This window comes from Cryptomeria japonica, chromosome 10 (assembly GCF_030272615.1).
Source record: "Cryptomeria japonica chromosome 10, Sugi_1.0, whole genome shotgun sequence".
In the NCBI taxonomy this organism is placed as follows: domain Eukaryota; kingdom Viridiplantae; phylum Streptophyta; class Pinopsida; order Cupressales; family Cupressaceae; genus Cryptomeria; species Cryptomeria japonica.
Genome location: NC_081414.1, coordinates 428,431,359 through 428,454,666, shown reverse-complemented (window position 1 = coordinate 428,454,666; position 23,308 = coordinate 428,431,359). Strand labels below are relative to the sequence as shown.

At 35.4% G+C, this 23,308-nt stretch overlaps 1 protein-coding gene across 4 annotated transcripts in view; it reads right to left on the bottom strand.

Annotated features, from left to right (window-relative positions):
• Positions 1–23,308, bottom strand: part of LOC131075709 (uncharacterized) — a 101,356-nt gene that overhangs the window by 3,522 nt on the left and 74,526 nt on the right. For all 4 annotated transcript variants that reach the window (XM_058012584.2, XM_058012588.2, XM_058012598.2 and 1 more), the window contains exons 3-4: positions 2,790–3,718; positions 60–477 (exon numbers count right to left, since the gene is read on the bottom strand). In XM_058012584.2, coding sequence (XP_057868567.1) covers positions 60–477; positions 2,790–3,718 — 1,347 coding nt within the window. The remainder of the gene's footprint in view (positions 1–59; positions 478–2,789; positions 3,719–23,308) is intronic.

Genomic DNA, 23,308 nt, shown 5'->3' with positions numbered 1-23,308 from the left:
ATTGCTGCAAACACATAACATAAAAATTAACACCTCTCATATATATAAACTAGACCTACCTGTGTTAAACTGTTTTTTCTTTAGTGCCTCAACCTCTGTTTTAATGTGCTCCATTTCACTCATTGTGGTAGACAGTGTTGCATGAGCTTCACTCCACAAATCCTTGTAAAGAATAATTGCAGCATCCCTTTCCTTGATTTCAAACTCAAAGTCATCTCTCAACTTCTTGACGAGTGCCTGCAATTCAGAGACTGCCCTTTTCGACTCTCTCTCCTTTTCCAGATCAGAGAGCTTTGCTTTTTTGTAGTAAGTCCCTCGCATCTGGTCAGATTCTGCAAAAATTTCACTCATATATGGACCACCTTCTCCAACATTAATGCCTCTCAATGCAGAACATATGTCAGATGACTTTGACACTTGTGTTTCATAATCTGCAGCATCAATTTCCCTATAATAGCATTCAGCCAACTTGGAAACCTGGGGATTCGATCACAATTCCTATTATTAATAAATATATAAGTGAATCCAAAGGGCATCTACAGACAAGCTATAGTACATATCTGATTGAAACCAGATGCAAACCTGTGGCATGTGATTTTTCTTAATGGATTAGTTGTGGTGTTTGGAAGTAAAACAGAAAATATATGAATTAAATCACAATGACTTTGCAAGTTCTTTTTTAGCTAGAACGATCAATATATACATGGAAATGAAGAATCATGAAGTTCAGAAACGAAGGAAAATGCTAATGAGGAATTTAGGAGATAAATCCAGCTCATTTAATGTCATAAGAAGCAAAATAATGATGCACAAATTTTCATTTTTCATTCCTCCTTTTCTTCTCCTGTATTCACTTCTCGAGCATATTATATTTTGCAATTTCACAGAACCTTCTTCACTCCATTTTTTAATGCTTTGTTTCTTTGCTTATATTTTCCAATTTTCATATTAAAGATGTATGGTTAGACTTCCATGCAATGTTTGGACCCACAAAGGGCTGCAATAAATGACATGGTTGAATACCTGGTAACTAAAATCTGAGGAATTTAGGAGGAGATATATCCAACTGATTTGATGTCTAAAGAAGCAAAATAATGATGCAACAATTTTCATTTTTCCTTCCTCCTCTCCTCTATTCACTTCTCAAGCCTGTTATATTTTGCAATTTCACAGAACTCTCTTGACTTCATTTTTTAGTACTTTGTTCCTCTACTGTATTTTTCTATTAATGATGAATGCTTGGACATTCATGCAATCTATGAAAGCTTGAAGCCACAAAGGGCTGAAATAAATGACAATGTTGAATACTTGGTAAATGACATGGGTGGATACCTGGTAACTTGTCAGATAAGGGAAGTGAGTACTAGTAAGAAGAAAATCTAGAAAGAAGTGATAAAGGTGTTGGGGATGGTAGGGAGACTAAAACGAAAATGGTGGAACTCCTCAAGCAAAAAATCTAAACCACTGTAGGTAAGATAGGGAAGAGGGGTTCTCTTAAGAGGAGTGAGGATTGGGTCCAAGAAATCTCTCAGATGAGCAAGGTCCTAGGACAAATGATAAGGGGATTGGAAATGTTTAAGGCCTTCTCAGAACCATCTATTAGTGAGCCCTTCCCTAGAATACAAGACCCCTACCCCCTGCTCCCTAAGGACTTTGCCTTACATCAATCTAACTCTGCTTTCTTACAAGAGCTGCTTGAGGATCTTAAACTTCTTGTTCAAAATGTTGAATCTCCAACAGGCCTTTGAGAGTCAGCGTAATCTCATCAAGTGGTTTTATGTTGAGATTAATAGGCTCAAAATCAAGATAGAGACTATTGATAAAAAACAGAAAGGAGGTATTCAGGTCTCTTTCTTGGAGGATGCTAGAATTTTTCAGAATTAGGAAGCTATTCTCTAATTAACAAGTTGGATTAAAAGTTAAGGGATGAAAAGAAGAGAACGGCTAAAGATTCTGAACCCATTTCCAAGGTGATAAAGTGGGTCCTAGCTCTAGAACTAGGAGCAACAGAAAAAATAGCTATGAGGAGAAGGTTGCACTTCGGGTCTTTGTTTATCTCCATGAGAGCTTCTACCGTGGAAGAATTGGAAGCTACTGATTCTCTGAAAAAACATTGTAATCTGCTGTTCCAATCTTTTATTTTGTTTTCTGGTTTCTGATGCTTCTCGACTGTTGTCTTTTTGCTGGTCAACTGTTAGTTTGCTGATGTTTCACTATTTGTAAAGGGTTTCAAGAACCCCCTTCAAAACCTGTTTTTAACCTCTTTTATAAAAAACAAAAATTTGTAGCAGGCCAAAAATAGACCGCAGAGTTGGGCTGGATAAGATAGCAAGTGGATCAAGGTCCATTGAACAAGATTTTGTTATAAATCTGAAAAAAAAAATTATTGTTGGTCTTAGAGTGTGGTCCCTTGCTCGGTTATGGTCCTCCACATAGTTGATATACCACAACTTATTTATTTTGCCAAGTTAACTAAAACTTGAAAATATGCCTTTTGTAAAATCCAGAAGTTAGACTCAAATCATTGGAAGCAAGAAAGGATAAAATGCTGTTGATTCCACATGTAAATGGCAGAATCTGCAGTTTGTTGATTATTGATATACACTGTTTAGTAAAACACACCAAGAGATCCTAATCACTTGACCCTACATATGATCCATTAAAAGTAAAAGTAATCACTAGATTTTTTGTTGATATATATACTGTTTATTAGCACATTACAACCTACAATTCCCAAGCACACTAAGTATACAAAATTAGAAATGCTGCATCATCGAAAGTGAGAAGACCTTTTTGCTGATACTTGAATCGTCACCAAAATGAGATTTATCAGGCTGAGCAGCAGCTTGGATACACTTAGCAGAAACTCCAGCTCTACTTGTAAGATAATTGGAAAGACTGTGAATGACAGAAAGCAACATTTCAACATCGGGCTCTGCCAATCTATCTGATTCAGATGAATGACTGTCTAACAGCATGAGAGAAGAGTTCCAAATGTTTTCTACAAGGTTGTGACAATCTGTGACAGAATCCAGCTGATCTAATCCACTTTTTACTGGTTCTGGGTTCATTAAACAGTGCTTGGAGTTTGCAGCAGAACTCTGGGCAACCATCAATTTTCTAGCAGCTGAAATATCCTCAGCTCTGTTCTTCTCTTGCGTATACATTTTCTGTGAATAATCAAAACCAATACATGAAGTATGTCCTGCTGAATTTGAAGCTATAGAAACTTTTTCATCAATTTTTCTTTGACACCACCAATCTACACTATCAAACTGAGAACAATCATCATGACCAATTGTTGCATGAATACTACACGGTAAGCAAGCACACTTTCCTTTCCCACATATATTCTCACTGTCTATCAGACCTTCTGTGACCTGTGGTATAGAAACACTTCCTGTGTTTTCATACAAAGTATAAGAGGACATTTTACTTCTTGGTACGAGGCAATCTTCTGTCAAACTGCCCTGATCTTGAAAAATAGCAGTGTCAGTCGAAAAATCATCTTGGACAGGACTACACCAGTCATCAGTGGTTCCTTCAGAAGACAACTCAGAGAACTGAATGGATGCCTGCAGTTGATTGTGAGGCACCTTGCAATTCATTTTTAACTTTTCCTGATGGTTGTTGTTGGTGATACTCTGACAACTTGGGCATGTGAATCCCCAGTAGTTATTTTCTGGTCCAGAAACCATCATGGAGCTCTCCAAGGAACCTAAAACCATAACCATACAAGGAAAAATATTTACATAATGATAAAATAATAGGACATGCCTGTAACATAGATATTTAGTTTTAATGCATCTCAGCATTTGATAATACCAACTTGGATAGTAGTGTATGCCAATTCAATAGGGGATATAAGAACTTTATTTTGTATCAATAAGGACAATGGACAATCACTTTAGAATTCATCAACTAATGTAAACTTCTACATATTATAAACCTGGAGTAACAAGCATGTAATATTCCTGGGCATGGTTTCTTACCAAACATTGGTGTTCTTGATATGTACTCAGAAATGGTTGAGCCAAAGCAGGATGCTTATCCTCATTGGAATTATGTTAAGGGTATCACACATAAAGAATTAGAATCTGGTTAAAGATTTATCTATATCCTAAAGATAAAATTGATGCATAAGTCTCTGGAGTTTTAGCTGCCTTACATATTTATGCAACATGATCTGCAAAATATTGATTTAGACTTCAAATAACTGTCTTAACACAAAAAAATACATTTCAGAACAAAGCCAGCCCTAGATGCAAATTATTTTGAAGTTATAGAAGACAACATAGAAGTTAAATGAAGTTGTGAAATATCAGTGCCAAAGTGAGAAGTTATATCCCATTAAGGAAACAGAGATTTTATACTCACTGCAATTCCACTATTCTAGTTATTCATTATTGAGCAAAGACTAACAAAAGAAGCTGAAACTGAAACCCGAGTACCATAAATTTTGTTAAGTTAAATTTCAGCAACTGGATTGCACTAGCGTTGGCATTCAAAGCTCTCTCTCATCAAAGAGATTGCTCAACAGATCAAAAAGAATGCATTATAAAACAATGTTGCAAGGAGAAAATGGATTAAGCCTTGAGTCAATATGAAGGGAATTTTCAAACTCCAGCTAAAATAGAAAAGGACCATCTATAATCAGCTGTCCACAGTTTAAATCAGTGATTGCAATGTAGTACCCCATAGTTTTTTATAAATATTATATTATTGAAAATTGACTTCAATCAATTTTGTAATAAGTAGACTAGAATCTCTATTTTCTAATGTTTGATAATAAAAATACTAGTGAACAAGAGTTTTCACAGTCCATGTGCTTAGAATCTGGATAGATGTACACAGATTTTCCAGAAGTTTACTACTCAAATAAAATAATATGAAATGTTGCAGATGGATTTATTGATGTTTAAACAAATTTTAATAATGAGGATTATTCATGTTTTAGCGTATTATGTTTCAATTATATTTCAAGTCAACTTTGATAACTAATCCAATCTTTCTTTCTCTGTTTTGGGCTAAAGACATAAGACAAGATACAAGAAAGGATATCATGCAAGAGGATGTATTCAGTATAAGGCAATGGAAAAGAGAGAATGATGATAGAACTATAAAGACCATGTCAACACTGCATATGCAAATGATTTAATCATGATTTAGTGTGCTTAGCTGCTTGGTTTGCTTGATTGGTAATGACTCCTTGTCAATAAAGAGAATAAATTCCTTCATACCACAAGTGATGCACCAAGATGTGAAGATAAAATCAACAAATAGACAATACAAACAAATCATACGGGTCTAATGATGGAATATCCAACATTCCCCCCTTATTACATCATTGTTTTAAAGTACTAACAAGAGTATCCTGAAAAGTTTCAAACTTCACACGTGCAAGAGGCTTGGTGAAGATATCTGCACGTTGTTCCTATGTGGAGTGGAATTGGAGCTGGATGTTTTGCTGAACATGTTCTCGAATGAAGTGACAGTCAACTTCAATATGCTTGGTCCGTTCATGAAACATTGGATTACAAACAAGCTTGAGAACACTCTGATTGTCATAATAGAGGGCTGAGGCTGGTTTTGTGGTGCCCACAATCCTTCTAATATGTGACGCAACCAAACTGTTTCACTTGCTGCTGCACTTGCTGCACAATACTCCACTTCTGTTGAAGAACGAGCAACTGTGGGTTGCTTACTTCCCCATGAAATAGGTCCTGAACCTAGAAAGAAAACAAATCCAGATGTGGAATTCCTATCATCAATTGAACCTGCATAGTCTACATCTGTGTACTCTGTCAAGAAGAATTGATCACTCCTTTTATATTCCAAACAATGATCCATTGTACCATGTATATACCTTACGACCCTTTTTGCTGCTAACCAATGACGTCTTTGGTTCTTGCATGAATCATGAAAGATAATTAACAGCAAAATTGATATTTGGTCTAGTATATGTCAGGTAAATCAAACCTGCAATCATTTGACAATAGAGAGTTGCATTCACCTAAGGAGATGTATCACATGTAGATAACTGCAATCCTGATTCCATAGGTGTAGACATGGGTTTGGAATCTATCATTCTAAATTTCTCAAGCAATGTCTTGGCATATTTCCTTTGTGGTACAAAGATACAGTGATTCGTTTTCCATACCTCTAAGCCTAGACAATAGTGCAGTAGCCTGAGAACTGTCATGTCAAATGCCTTTTTGAGATCATTCTTGGTTGATTCAACCATTGCCTCTGAGCTGCCCGTAACAACTAAGTCATCAGCATATACATTAATTATCACAATATCCCCCCCTTGATCCTTGAGGTAGAGATTTGGATCATATGGATGCCTAGTGAAACCATGTTGTAGCAGATGTTCATCAATTTTCATATACCAAGCTCCAAGAGCCTTTTTGAAACCATATAGGGACTTGACAAGTTTGCATACCTTTTCCTCTTTACCAAGTGCAATATATCCCTCCGGTTGGGTCAAAAAGACCTCTTCCTTAAGATCTCCATTGAGAAATGCACTTTTAACATCCATTTGATACAATTTCCATCCAAATTGAGCTACTAAAGAAAAAATCATTCTAATTGTTTCTATCTTTGTTGTGGGAGCAAATGTTTCCTCATAGTCTATCCCTTCTTTCTGGGCATAACTCTTGGCTACAAGTCTAGCCTTGTGTTTATCTATACTACCATTTGCCTTATATTTAGTTTTGAATATTTACATCTGATTGCTTTCTTACCAAGTGGTAGATCAACAAGCTCCCAACTATTGATGTTCATCAAAGATTGATACTCTGCATCCATATAGCCTCTTTCCAAGGCTTTGACTCTAGTGCTTCTTTAACAGTGGACGACTCAATATTATCAATAACTGAAATCATTAGTGCAAAGTTTACCTCATTGCGAGCCATGCTGCGAGCCCTTGAACTAAAGTGGAAGTGTTGGGGACTCCATCTAGCTTTGCATCTTGAATGGTACTAGTACACCACTTTGGTAAAGGTTTTGTGACATTGGTGGGAGTTGATTGACTATCAACGTTCCCATCATTTTTCCCATCCATGTTGAATATAAGTATATGATGATGTGGGAGGACACTCGCTCTTCTCATCAAAAATTACATCTCTACTAATATATATCTTCTTTGTCTTAGGATCCATAAGGTGATATGCCTTAGATTCATTACTATATCCAAGAAGATTACATTGCAATGATTTCTCATCTAGTTTCTTCCTCTTTTGTTTAGGAATGTGCATATAGGCAGTGCATCCAAACACACGAAGACGTGAGATAGAAGGCTTTACCCCTATCCACGCTTCTTCTAGAGTGATGCCATCAAGGGCTTTGGTTGGTGCATGATTTGAAAGATAAATTATTGTGTGAACAACTTCAGCCCAATATGCATGCACATAAATTATTGTGTGAACAACTTCAGCCCAATATGCATGCACTAGTTGAGAATCTTTCAACATACTTCAGACCATCTCCACGATGATGCGATTTTTTCGTTCAAAAACTCCATTTTGTTGAGGTGTGTATACTGCAGTGAGTTGACACCGAATTCCATTTTCCTTCAGGTACATGGATAATTCTGCACTAGTGTATTCCCCCCCTCAATCTGAATGGAGAGCACGAATACAGTGATTCATATCTTTCTCCACCTGAGTGCAAAACTCTTTGAAATAGGAAAAATCTTTATCTTTATGTTGGAAACAATATACCCACATTTTCCTTGTGTGATCACCAACTAAAAGATGAAAATACATGTATCCTTTATGAGGTGTCATAGGGCCACACAAATTGGTATGCACCAGCTGCAAGGATTGGCTTGCACGATGCTCACTAGGATAGAAGGGTGCTCTATGTTGTTTTCTAGCAATACAACTAGTATAAACACCATTTGAGTTCTCAAGACTGAGTTTTAGAAAGTAACTAGTGCTCAAATGACCAAATCTACAATGCCAAAGCATAGCAAGATCATTGTCCTTAGTCACTAAAGCCTGATTATAGCAATTGTATCAAACCTAAACATTTTTCCAATCTCAGTAGCACATAGCACTGGCAACAATCTTTCATTTTTAGACTTATCTTTGATAAGATAATCTTTTTATCCTAATTGCTATCAAACTCAATCCTAAGGTTGTAGTCAAGAAATTGATTAATAGAAATAGATTTTTGGTAAGTCCTGGCACGTACAAGACATTAGTAAGCCTACAACGATTTATGCCAAACTGCAAAGAGAATGTCACCAATACCTTTGATTTGATGGGTGGTATCATCTCCAAGAGTGACTATACCATGATGGGGTTTCAATGTGAGAAACCACTCCTTCTATCTAGTCATGTGCTTTGTAGCAATTGAGTCCACATACCATATTGAGGTGGATTATGAACCATCTTTTGAAGTGTGGGCTGAAAGCACGTATTCCTCATCCAATCTGCAACATTGCTTTGTTGTTTTTGCTTGTCCTTCTACTCCCATCATGGTTTACCACTTTGAAAGAGCTTCTTTTGATGTGATGTGTTGGATGATCCTTTGTTGAAGGAATTGTACCAACAATTTTTCACATCATGTCCAACTCTTTCACATATTGGACACTTCTTCTAAGGTCTGGATAAATTACCAGATTTGGGAGGTCCACAAAATTGCTTCATAGGTTTCTTGCCTTTATGGCATGTGGTCATTGCATGATCATCCTAATCATGTTCCTGGCTGATAGACTCTTCTTTTTGGAGAAGATTCACTAGCTTCTCAAAAGTTGGTGTTGTCTCAATGACATTCAAAGTTGTCACAAAGACTTTATATCTGGAAGGTAATGTCGGTAGAACAATAGGCACCAAAATGCATCATCAATTGTTTTGCCCAATACTTGTAGGGAAGCTCTCAACTCCACAATCCTTTGGAGGAAGGATTCTTACAGTTCTCCATTCTTCATTTTCAGGTTGTGTAGCTAACTCTGCAAATTCGGGATTTAATTCTGATTCTTCACTTCATACATCGTGTTGAGCTTGTCCCATGCATCTTTGGTAGTGGACGAGTCTCGAATGAAAAGCTGAACTTCATTAGACACACTGAACAAATGATCAATTTTGCCTTTCTATCGGCTTGATCAAATTTCTTTTGCTCATCGGCATCTGTCTTATGCCGTGAGGTGGTACCGCTGATCACATACCAAACTTCTTCAAACTTGAGTTGACTTTTGAGTTTCGTCTTCCATGCAAAATAATTAGTCTCGTGGAGCAATAAGGAATCTGGAAGAAGAAACTTCGGAGAACTGCATGTCATTTATTCAACTAGATGCTTATTTCTTGTCACCCCTCACTAGTTATTCACCACAAAAGTAATGAAAAATGATTATTTGAAACAATTTTTCCTATTTGCAAGATGGACTCTTCATATTAACTATAGACCAGGATTAATGACCATAGACTAACAAGTTTTGACAAGACTAGAGAATTCAATAAAAGTCAAAGAAAAAAAAAAAATTCTCCTTTTCTTGATTCTTTATGACTCAAACTTGAAAAAATAAAAATAACAACTCTCACAATCACGGCTTATATGCATAGACAAACAATGTATATATAGAAGCATTGTATGAATCAAAACTATGAATTTTTAATAGAAAAACTTATCTCTAAATCATCGTCTAAGAATTGGACTCTACGGCAACCGGGAGATCAAAAAACATGACTGTTGTGAGACGACTGGGACGTGAATTGGAGAGCAAGGGCATCTTCGGTAATCTCATAAATTCTTACGAGAACTACTTTTCCAAAACCACCTTATAGAAGGAAGACAAGATTACTCCCCTTTCACCACTCAAGTTAAATGGTAGTGGCTTTGTGGGACTGCTTGTGAAGAGACATAGTGTTGAATCCCCATCGACTCTCACACTGTCTGTCATTCCACCTCAGTCAGAGTGTATTGATGTAAAGCCAATCGAATTGAATGGCTTGTTCTTGCTTCTAAAGAATCACCTAGTCTACAATATTGGGCATATTCTACAACAAAAAGCTCCAATGGCATCAGCAAAGGAAAGCTTGATTGAGATCTTGATGACTTGCTCTGATAACTGGATTGGCCTCACTTCTCTTCCTTCTGCATAGGCTTCACAACTACTCACGAGCGACAAACGTGGGACTCTTGATTAATCAACATAGCGGCCAAATCCCTACATTCTTGCATACTCTCAACATGGATACCAAAGGAAGTATAATCGGGTCCAACATATGATGCACTACTGTCAAAGTGAGGTTGAATGATCGAACAGTCGTTGAAGGTTGTACTCCACACAACCACAAATAGAGATGTCAATCAGATGACAAGGGATAAACATAGGCCAAGAACAGATCTTCACCAAGATCAAATGCCAATGTGTGGCTTGCCAACTCACAGAGGATGCAAGCTGATGGAAATGTTGGCTCACCAATCTATCACATCATTATTACCAAAGAATACGCACAGCATCAATTTCCTCCGATACCATATCAGAGAAAATCCTTCATAATTCCATATCAAATACCGATCAAGGTTACAAATATGTAGGCTGGATGATGGTAACCGTGCGCTCTAAATAGCATTCACGAGTTCAACCAAATAACAAATAGTAGCCTTAACAAAATAACAAATTATAACAAAACATACAAATAGGCAATACAAACAAATCATACGAGTTTAATGATGGAATATCCAACAAAATCACAATTCCAAGTAACTTTCCTACTAGGAACATTGACCTAATCATAAGATATCTCTAATTTATTTGAGGAAATTCAACCATAGGGAAGCTAGAATAAGGTGATTTGATCAAGTGCCCTAGAGATCCTCTACCCTAGGCCCAAGAGCGGATATACCATCCCTCTTGGCCTCATATGGCCCTTGTCATTCATATGAGATGGTGTACCTAGTGAGGTGTCCTATAACCATTCCCCTTCATCATGACATCCTTTTCCACTTCTATGATTGGATTCCTTAGCATAGTGATCCACCATGATAGAGGGTTGGGGTGCATTTACAATAGGGTGTCCCAAAAATCCTTCCCTTCTAAGCCCAAGGGCAGAACTCCTTGTACCCCCTTGGCCTCATGAGACCCCCAATCACCACCATGAGGTGGTGTACTTAGAAGAGGATCCCAATGCTGTTCCCCTCCTTGTAAACCCTTAGAACCCCTATTATGGTTGATTATAACATTTGAGCAAACGATACAAAGAGTCCTACATTATATATATATGCTATGTATATCACAAGAACTCATACCAAAATCATAGTATATGATCAATCTGTTGTATGCCTTAATTTATTATCTCTATCAAAATCTGATCTCTTCGATTGAATGAATTACTTTGATTATATGACTCGAAGTATTGGCGAGTCATGATTAAGTGATGGTTGATTAAGTGATTGAAGAGTGATGATGTAATTAAAGCTGGTTTCATATATTGGTGAATGTGATTGACTGGATGCTGATTTGATAGTATTATGAGTTGCTGATTGATTATTTGCTTGATTTGATAATTGATGATTGCTTTTGTGAATCCATGAGTGATGAGTAATGATTGAGTTAGTTATCCTTGAATGCTTGGAATGATCTCTCATTTATACTTTATTAGTGGAGGAGTCACCACCTTTCATAGGATTTGAAGCACTGCCTTTCATACAATTGAGTCACCACTTTTCATTGCTACTTTTGACAATAATATATTATTCTCCAGGTTGAGCTCCCTTCCATCTCTTCCTCAAATGAACCTTCTTCCTTTTATATCTTCCCATGAAATGGAGAGGTCACATCCCTTCATCATGCCTGCCCTTTGGCAAGAGGCAACCTTTCACAATTTCCACCCTTTGAAATAGTACAACCCTTCATAATTCTTGCCCTTTTTAAGAGACAACCTTTCACAATCAGCGCCCTTTGAAAGAGTGCAACCCTTCATAATTTCTGCCATTTGAAAGAGTCACTTCCTTATCTACTTCCTATTCCTTTCTTCCTCCATTAATCCTTTGCTTCCTCCATTTCTTTCCTCCTCCCTTCCCTTTTTAAATCATCTCTTCTCCCTCTTATATCTCATGTTTGAGAGAGTCACAACTCTTCATTCCATGTTTGTTGACCATTCATTAACTTAATTACATTGTAATTATATTATATTTTCATTATTATATGTTTTGATTTGTTATTAGTATTCATTATTAAATCCTATTTTAAAATGGGGACATTACAGTCCGCCCTGCTCAAGGTTGCTTGTCCTCAAGCAATGATCGTGGAGTGTTCAAGATGGTTCCCAATATGAAATGGCTTTGGAAACACACATGGAACAAACTTGTTGAAAACCCATCAAACATGATGCAAAGCATATTCAAGACACAAGGCATACATTAGGAAGGCACACACACAATGAAATAATCATGCTAAAAACATGACAAGCATGGGGCAAACACATAAATAGTAAATACTTGAAGCACAAAGCATATATCAAACACACATGGAGTAAACATGTTGAAAACACATTAGACGTGAAGGAAACATGTAAATATGCATAAGATATGAAGCATGTCCATGATTACACATGAAGCACAGACGTAACTACATGGAAAGCATGAAGCATACATCTAAGACATAAAGTAATCACTTGAAGTATACTCATGAATACACATCATACACACAAATACATAGAGGGCATAAAGCATGTAGTGTACACATTAATACACATAAGGCATGAATCATACACAAATACACATAAGGCGTAGAGCATAAAGTTTACACATGAATACACATAAGGCATGAATAATGCACATACATACACGTAAGGCATGAAGCATACACACATATACATGTAACGTGTGAATCATACACATGAATGCACATAAGGAATGCAAAAAGCATTTGAAAGGCACACACATAGAATTGAAATGTTGGCCTATTTGATTTTTTTTTTACTTATTTAATAAAAGGACTGAATACTTCACTAATTGAATGGCAGTTAAAGTAGGTTTGCCCCATAGGCTGGCAAGAACATTGCTCTGATACCCTTTGTAATGTCCCCTTTTATAAATGCCCTAGTTTTTGCCCTAAAATCACAATTCCAAGTAACTTTCCTACTAGGGTTAGGAACATTGACCTAATCATAAGATATCTCTAATTAAACCACAAGGAAGCTATAATAAGGTGACTTGATAGGGTGCCCTAGAGATCCTCTACCCTAGGCCCAAGAGCGGATATACCATCCCTCTTGGCCTCATGTGGCCCTTGCCATCCATATGAGGTGGTGTACCTAGTGAGGTGTCCTATAACCATTCCCCTTCATCATGACATCCTTTTCCACTTCCTATGATTGGATTCCTTAGCATAGTGATCCACCATGATAGAGGGTTGGGGGGACACTTACAATAGGGTGTCTTGGAAATCCTTCCCTTCTAAGCCCAAGGGCAGAACTCCTTGTACCCCCTTGGCCTCATGGGACCCCCAATCACCACCATGAGGTGGCCTACTTAAAAGAGGATCCCAACGCTGTTCCCCTACTTGTAAGCCCTTAAAACCCCTATCATGGCTGATTATAACATATAAGCAAAACATACAAAGAGTCCTACATTAATGGCATATATATATATATATATGCAATCATAAACAAATATCATATTTCTTAATTGTATGCATATCAATCGACAGTGATCAGTCATAAACAAGATTCATTATGCATTGTATATCACAAGAAACTCATGCCAAAATCACAGTATATGATCAGTCTGCTGTATGCCTTAATTTATTATCAATATCAACTTGATCTCTTTGATTTAATGAATTGCTTTGATTGTATGACTCAAAGTATTGGTGAATCATGATTAAGTGATGGTTGATTAGGCAATTGAAGAGTGATGATGTAATGAATGCTGGTTTCATATATTGGTGAACGATGATTTGATACTATTATAAGTTGCTGATTGATTGTTTGCTTGATTTGATAATTGATGATTGCTTTTGTGAATCCATGAGTGATGAGTAATGATTAAGTTAGTCATCCTTGAATGCTTGGAATGATCTCTCCTTTATACTTTATTGGTGGAAGGGTCACCACCTTTCATAGATATTGAGGCACCACCTTTCTTACAATTGAGTCACCACTTCTCATTGCTGCATTTGATGATAATATATTAATCTCCAAATTGGTCTCCCTTCCATCTCTTCCTCAAATGAACCTTCTTCCCTTTATATCTTCCCATAAGAGGGAGAGGTCACATCTCTTCATCATGCCTCACCTTTGGCAAGAGACACAGCCTTTCACAACTACCACCCTTTGAAATAATACAACCCTTAATAATTTTTGCCCTTTGGAATAGACACAACCTTTCACAATCAACACCCTTTGAAAGAGTGCAACCCACTTCCTTGTATACTTCCTATTCCTTTCTTCTTCCATTAATCCTTCCTTGATTCACATGCTTCATTCATTTCTTTCCTCCTCCCTCACCTTTTTAAATGATCTCTTCTCCCTCTTATATCTCATGTTTGAGGAAGTCACAACTCTTCATTCTATGCCTTTTGACCATTCATTAGCTTAATTACATTTTTCATTATATTATATTTTTATTATTTTATGTTCTAATTTATTATTATTATTTATAATTAAATCCTATTTCAAAATGGGGACATTACAAAGAGCCCAGTCAGCCTTCAACGAGGAGCACATTTGTGAATGGGGTGGCATATTTTGTTTTTGAAATAAAATGTCACACTTTATGGCAGTCTGTGCCTGGGAATTACAGAGCAATTTTCATGTTTATAATATATTTGCAGGCTTATAATGTGGTGTGCGCTCTTGAATATGATTGCAACTTTTACGATTTTAGAAATTTGTTTCACCATTCATAGGTGCATGCTGGCATATGGGTGTTGCATTTTTTTGGATTCTGAAAAATTGTCAATCCTTAGGAAGGGAATGCCTGACTACAGCCCAACACTTTCTTTTTTTTACTCTACTTTTTTTCAATCAGGTGTGCGCCATAGCACTATTTTGCAGATTTTTATGGCTTGAAACTTGGCATTGTTCACATTGTACATAGTGATACATAGTGATACAACTCACCATAAAGCTCCAAAATCATCACCCTCTCAAATTTGAGAGAACCTCCTTAAATATAGGAGGAAGGGTGGCTTCACTAGTCACACCTTTTCAATAACCCCATTCACAAATAATTAATAATCTAATAGTTATTAGATTATAATAATTTCAAATGGGATATGCTTATAAAGCATATAATATATTTTATAATCTTATATTAGAACATTATATAAATGTTATAAGGGTATGACCCCTAATAACATTATGTTCTAACAAAGGGTATAATACAGATTCAAGAAGTTATGTGTGTTTTGTGAAGTACTTGAAAAATGTTGTGGGCAAACCATACAAGCTTTACCATCATAAAGGGGGCATGGGAAGAACTGGAGTGAAGCTCTCCCTTTTGGGAACCTATTTTACCTTGGTTGGAGGCACCTAGGCCTTGGGAAACCAAAATAATCCATTTCAAGGTGGACTTTGGTATTTGTATGCAATTTCTTTGAAATTATATTTTCTGTACCTATTGTACCAGCAGTTAAAATACTCCATTTCATACCTGCACTAATCTGATTTTTAATTACAATCTGATTTTCAGTTAAATACTTGAGTTTGGATATGTCTTATGGATGTTTGCAGTGAGTTTGATGTGGGTTTTCGAGTTCATATGTGTTGGGAGGTGTGTTGGGCGTGCTGGTTTAGTAGACGCCTCCCACCCACCCCCAGCAGTAGCATGGCGGTGGTACCCCCTATTAACCTGGGCTTTACCAGTGATTTTCAATATTACAGAAGTTATTGAGATCAGTAAGATACTAAGATCAGTTGGGTTGTGTTGGTATGCATCAAAATGGTGTTTTTAGTTGTGGATGGTGTTTCTAGTGATTTATCAGCAATGCATCGATAATGAATTGATGTTGTAGGAATGATATTATATGTTTAAATTGAGTCTTTGGGGACAGATATGTGTGCTTGCAGCAATTTTATGAGTCTGATCATAATAATAAATCTATTGTTGTAGCAGCTTTGTGCTATTTTGTAATGCATTCCATTTTAATCTTGTAAACCCCAAATGGTAGTACCATTGGGGGCTATCTTTGTATGCATTTCAAAACAAATTAGTATAACTTCGAATAGTCTAACCCTCAAAGGGTTTAAAATCACATAAATACATTACTGTAAAACTGGATGGTTCACTGCAAGTTCTTATAGCATTTCATTATCCACCATTTTGGTGTTGATTTAGCCTGTTTTGGCGTTGAACAAGTTGGCATTATCAACCATTTTGGTCTGAGTCAAGCTTAAAAATTCCGCCAGTGGCTTGCTTTGCATCATGCAATCCACCGAAGAGGTGTGGATTTGGCAAGCTATGCCACCTAAGTGCTTTAGTCAGCTTGCTGCCATTACTTCTGTAATTGCATTCATTTAGATAGTTGTGTAGTTGGAAGCATCATATGCTCTCACCTTGCCCACTCTAGGATCTTGGTGATCAGAAAGTGTTGAAGACATTGTGTTTGCATCTTTGTACTGCAAAATTCCAAAAGAGAAATAGGGTGGATTGTTACAGAGTGCAAGGATGATACCCTTTATTGCCCGATTTTTCACTAGAATGAAGAAGAGAAAAATTTAAAAACTTGTAATTTTTTATTTGCCTAGATATGCAATTTATGATGATTTTCAAATACAATAATCATAAATTCTTAATAGTTATTAGTTAGTAGCTAGCTCCTATATTCGACTTTGCATGATGATACGATTTTGTAAACTGTGTTTATTCAAAAATCAAATCTAAAATAAAATATTTCCTTTTTAGACTCATTTGATACATTTTATAATTGAATTTTGCCAAAAAAGAAAAATAAGTGTTATTTGAAGTTGTTGAGTTTTTTGCTAAATCGAAAATTGTGGCCTTTTTGAGTGCTCTCCAAATCCAAGTCTCTGAACTATAAATATAATATTATATTATAAAGGTATTTTCTAATCATTTCCAAAATATGGGACTTTGACTTTTAGCACCTTTACGAAAGATGATCGCACCATTTCAAAGTTATAAAATATCTCTTATCTTTTGTAATACCATTTCATACTTGGCCCTACTGTCTACAACATCATTTCTAGTATTTTTATTTGACTTTCAGATCTATTCTTTGGTTGATATTGAGGATAAATTGATTATTGTAGCTTCTGGGTAAATTGTATGGCTTTCAACTTTTGTATATGTACATTTCCAGTATTGTTAATCTCTAATTTGGTGTTGTAACTTTGTACGGTACTCAACCAAAGTTGTTATATATTTTTAATTGTTCTAAAGGCTTGCCACCAAAAACAGTTATTTTCCATCTTGTAATAGAGTTGTGCAACTTGCCACCAAAAACAGTTATTTTCCATCTTGTAATAGAGTTGTGCAACTTGCTGCCAAAACAGTTATTTACTTATTTTCCATCTTGTAATAGAGTTCTGCAACTTGCTGCCAACAAACATAAGGACTTGATATTATTCATACCTCTCATCCTGCTCATATCAAGATCTCACTAATCAAAAGGTGTGAAGTTTTCATCCATTATCATTGTGAATTTCTCAAAGATCAAAAACCTTCAGTTTGGGAAATTACAAAAATAGCTAATGTTCCTAGATAAAAGTGGTCGAGATACTCAAGTTGCTGATTTTCAAATTTAAGGATGGATTTTTGCTCAAGTACTCGTCAAGGAGATGTCAATGTGTTTGAAATTGTGATAGGAAACATCAAAGAAAGGGTGATAAAAGATAGTAAAAACAAGGTAGTTTTGATGGATAAAATCAACTCCGAGAATACATGTAACTCATCTCTTACAACCTTCTCTAGTGATAACCTTGTTTTTACCAAGCATTTTGGAGTTTACCAAGGATTAGACTAGATCAATTGGTTGGTTGTGAAGAAAACTTAGAAAATGATTGGAAGGAATTTGTCGGTGAGATTCAAATACATTGTAGAATTTGTACAAATCAATGGCAAATGCAAAGAAAGTTAGGCAAGGGGTTTATGATATTGAAAAATGCATGATAAATGTCCATTATTATTAAGGTACGGCTAGAAAACTTAAGAAAATAATTGTTCAAAAAAGAGTAATTAACAGCAAGAGATGTTTACATTGAATAGACATTATTCTTTTCTCAATAGAACACTGAATGAAGCTTCATCCATTTTTATTAAACAAAGGAATAAACTGTTTCAATAAAGAAGTTTGTGTATGGATTCATTTATCATGTAAGTATACAAATGAGTAAGAAATTGATTTTGATGTTTATGAGATACGAGGACAATTTCAGTAGTTGATCAAGAAGAATTTTGGGAAAATAAATCAGCAGGTAGATGAAATGTATAGTTTGGCAAAGATTGTGCTTCATCTTCAATAAGGAGAAAAGGAATTAGTAAGTTTGAAACAACAATAGTTTTAGAGGATGAATTTACTCTTCAAGCTCAAAATTGTATATATACATTCAGCATCAATGCCAAGGGAAACCAAAGTGGATCAGTCTCTTCAGAGCTTTTGGAAAGGCATTGCAGCAGGAGGTTCTAGTGAAGTTTCATAACAAGTCATAATTTTGGCTTAAGTGTGCTTTTGAAAAGAAAACCCCATTTTCAAGAGTAATCTATTCTTATATCTTTTTTCATGCAAACGATGTGAACTTTGGATAAGTTTATTATTAGCTTTTGTAATATTCTTAACTATCAAGGTAGCTAATAGCTACATGTAGTTAGATTTATTATTAGTGGATAAATGTCATAGCCCCAATCTGACAAGCGATTCTGAAAGATCGTGAGACTTCACAATTTCTGCTCTTAACGTCAATAATGAATGCAACAGTAGTCGTGATTTACCAAACAGATCATAGGGAACCAAGATAGCATTGCAGGGAAATAAGATAACAATCACCTTCTGAGTCTATCCTCTAGCAATAGTTCCCTCCAACACGAACAGGGTATTTGCTAAGACTAACAATAATAAGTTATGGAAAGCGATTAAGCCATGAAAGGGTGCATTTGGCAATAGAGGTCTCAATCAGGCAGCGATTTACTAAATTAAAAGGCAATGGTCAGATTGCAAGAAGACGCCACCTTTGGAAGGGACGTGGTCATGAAAATTCATAATCCTCCAAACCAATTGAGAGTTGTAACTTGCAGATTGCTACTCAAAGGAAAGGAGCATTGAAGGGACAGAATATATTAATATACTAGCAGATCATTGCTATATTACTGGCAATTATTGTGGTGACGGTAGATTGGTATGCTGTATCTATCCCAAGAACTACATGCTTATTACATAAATATTATGTCTGAATTATGGCTCATAGTATAGCTGTTACATTTATTCTTATTTACACATATAACAGTAATAATAAGACCTATATTTGTTAATTAGATTTATATAACAAGTTGCTTAAATTCAACTGTTTACATATATATTCATAATACATGAGAAGTTAGTATACTCATAGCCTAATCCTTAATCATTCTCTATTGCCCCTCTTGAGGATAGGTTGGTTTTGTTAAGGAAAGGTGGAGTAATTCCTCACAAGATAGGTGAGCCCAAGATGGGGTATGGACGGAGTCCTGAGACCTTGAGGGAGCCTACTTGTAGATTGGTTTCGTAGCGCCTTAACAAGTAATTCCCCATCCTTCATTAGGGCTGACGATTAGGAAAGAAGTAAGGATTGGGGCTTAGGTATAGTAGCTATCAATTGTATTATGAATACTAATTGTTCCCAAGTTTTAATAAACTGATTTTAAGCATAATAATATATAGTGATGTATGTTAATCATTGGGAAACAGACAGCCTCCTAGTAGGGGGCATTGTTCAAAAACTTAACAAAATAATTGTTCAAAAAGAGTAATTAATAGCAAGAGATGTTTACATGGAATGGACATTATTCTTTTCTCAAGAGAACACCGAACGAAGCTTCATCCATTTTAACTAAACAAAGGAATATACTATTTCAATGAAAAAGTTTGCATATGGAGTCATTTATCACATTCCATGTAAGTATACAAATGAGTAAGGAATTGATTTTGATGTTTATGAGATGCGAGGACAATTTCAGTAGATGATCAAGAAGAATTTTGGGAAAAATCAGCACGCAGATGAAATGTATAGTTTGGCAAAGATTGTGCTTCATCTTCAATAAGGAGAAAAGGAATTAGTAAGTTTGAAACAATAATTTTAGAGGTTGAATTTACCCTTCAAACTCAAAAGTGTATATATACATTCAGCATCAATTCCAAGGGAAACCAAAGTGGATCAGTCTACTCAGAGCTTTCAGAAAGGCATTGCAGCAGGAGGATATAGCGAAGTTTCCAAATAAGTCATGATTTTGGCTTTAGTGTGCTTTTGGAAAGAAAACTCTATTTTCAAGAGTAATCTAGTCTTATATCTTTTTTCATACAAATGATGTGAACTTTGGAAAAGTTTATTATTAATTTTTTGTAATATTCTTAACTATCAAGGTAGCTAATAGCTACACGTAGTTAGATTTATTATTAGTGGATAAAATAATTTGTATTAAAGCCTGCAGTCATGCAATCAAGCTATTCCTAGAATAGAAATTCAATTGATTTCCTTCATTTATTTTCATACAATGCTCCATAAGTATAAATAGTATAAATGTGTTATTTGAACTTAGATTTCTAATTGACATTTTCAAACCTACATATTACTGAAATTGTTGTTCATTTAGTTCTAAGAATTGATGTTCAATTGTATCTGTGTGTTGAGGACAACTTGATAATTCTTGTAAGCTTTGTAATACAATTATTATCAAAGTCTTGCAACTTTGTGTGCGATTCTTTCATATTTCATGTTTGGTTTTTCCTAATTCAATCTTGTGTAACTTATGTTTTTTGATCTCCACATTTAATTCAGAATTATAAGCATCATTTAGTTGTGTTAGATTATTTTCTGCAATAGAAAGATTCATGAGCAAAAAATCTCTTATCTAGAATAAAAGAGCTAAATCACCTTGTGTCCTAGACTAAGAAACAAAAAGATAGGTATTAATTTTCAATTGTTTGTATATCAAACTCAAAAGACTTTAAAATTCCGAATCAAAGGAGCTTCCCCTTATAATTTGAAAAACAGTTTACTATACATGTTTCGTTTGTGTTACATTGAAATATGTGAATTAAAATGTTAACACATACTATACAAGATTCACTAAGGAGGTTTTTGCATAAATGAAAATGGTTTTTGCACGGGATTATTAACAAGCCTGTCTTGCAAATGATATTTTTAGATACAAAAGGATGAAACAACTAATACAAACACACACAAATGACACCTTTGGCCTAGCTAAATTAGAGAGCAATTATTCTGTGCAACCAAGATTCGAACACATGATTCCAAGAAATAAATTGCTAAGTTGCATAAAAAGCTACTATTTATTGATTAATTGACATCACTACAAAACTTGAAAAAGTTTCCCAATTTCAATTTAATCAAAAAAATTACAAACTCAAATAAACCAATCTAAACAACAATTTTTGCAGCATAAACATAGCATCAAATATCCTCTAAAATTTATGTGCTCATGCACTTATCAAGGAAAGAAATATTCAATCCTTGCGATGTTAAATAATCTTATTTTAACCCAAAAAGTGAGCTTTAAAGAAAAATGCTTAAAGGCTACTAGAAAGCTAGAAGGAAAGGAACTTCAAAGCAAATATTATCTTTAACAAATAAAATAAAAGCTACTTAGCTGGAGCTAAAAATAGCCCTTCATGCTTTCCCAAAATAGGACATTAGAGCCATTGTTAGAATTAACCACTACTAAAAATAGCAACTTGCACATGAGCATCCCCTAAGATTTTGAAGCAACTATTGATCTAAAACTTAATGGACCTTTTGAACAATCAAAACCCTAGCATGATGCTATGCCAAAAAATTTGAATTTGAAACCTTATAACTAAAAGACGTTCAAGATTTATTTCATTGCCTACTAAAGATCTTACCAAAAACCCTAGAATTTGTCCTTAAATCAAACAGATCAAATGAAAGCCTAGGAATGTTACAAATGACTATAACTCCAACACTTTGACAGCTACACATGTATTTTCATCTTTTCCAAACCCTAGCATTGGAAACTCTAAAAGCCCTTCCCAACAGATATAAGAAACTCTGGAAACTATTTTTTTTTAAATCCTAGAATCGGCCCGATTGATTATCATAGAAAAAGGAATAGAAAACCATAAGAACATATTCTCACTATCCCCTTCAATGATACATATACAAAAATAGGGATATGGAAGCTGCCATAAATTATGCATACTTGTAGAATGTTGTCCTAGATGACTAAAATAGGTACTTTGCTATGTAGGAGGATAAAAACTCTACTCTAACCAGTTGAGGTGCACTCTAAACTGTCTTTGATCTATTGGGTGTCTCTCCTATCAGATCTACCGCTGAAGTATCTCTTCTCACTACCAAGCACATTTTTTGTGTTTCACTTATCACAATCTCGGCAAAAGTTGAGTGGTTGAGTCAAGCCTAAAGTGTGTCAAATGTGTAGACCAATACCTAGCCAGGGGTCAGATGTGTGGACCAAAAGTCCCATCTAATAGCAATATGCATGTATCATGTTCAACAACCATCACACTGAATGTAAGACGTGGAATAAGTACCAAGTATGATGTAGGCAGGGGCCTAAGTCGGGGAATTCTAGCTAGGGGGGTAGAGCCATTCAGCAATCAGATCTATTATAATATTTCGGATGATGTCATGGTGATGTAATTTTCTTGTATCCCCTAAGTTGGATGTTCTCCCCTTTTTTTAGATTAATGTTTCCTTCCATCACTAATGTAGCGAATGACATTCTTGATTGAGTGAAGGCTTGTTCAACGCTGTAAAAGTGATTCCCTTTCAAGGGTTAGTGATCCTGGGTAATACCAACTTTAGGAAATACTGGATTCTTCTTAAATGCTTCTTCTATAGGTCTATCCAGCCATTTAATTAGTATTCCATGGTTTCTCTATTCCTTAAATATGTTTTATCTCTTCCAAGATTTTATTAGTTTGTGAATTTTTAGTTAGATTTACTCCATCTATGTATGACAAGATAATGTTGTTGTATCCCATCAATGTTTTCTTCACGAAGCTTACAGGCATATTCATTTTATTTAACATAAACGTTGGGACTATAATACAAAGTGGTCTGTAGTCTATAGTCAATGAATGCGTTAATGTTTTGTAATTAGGTTGTCAGTAGTTAGTCAATTGTCAACCAATGGTTGG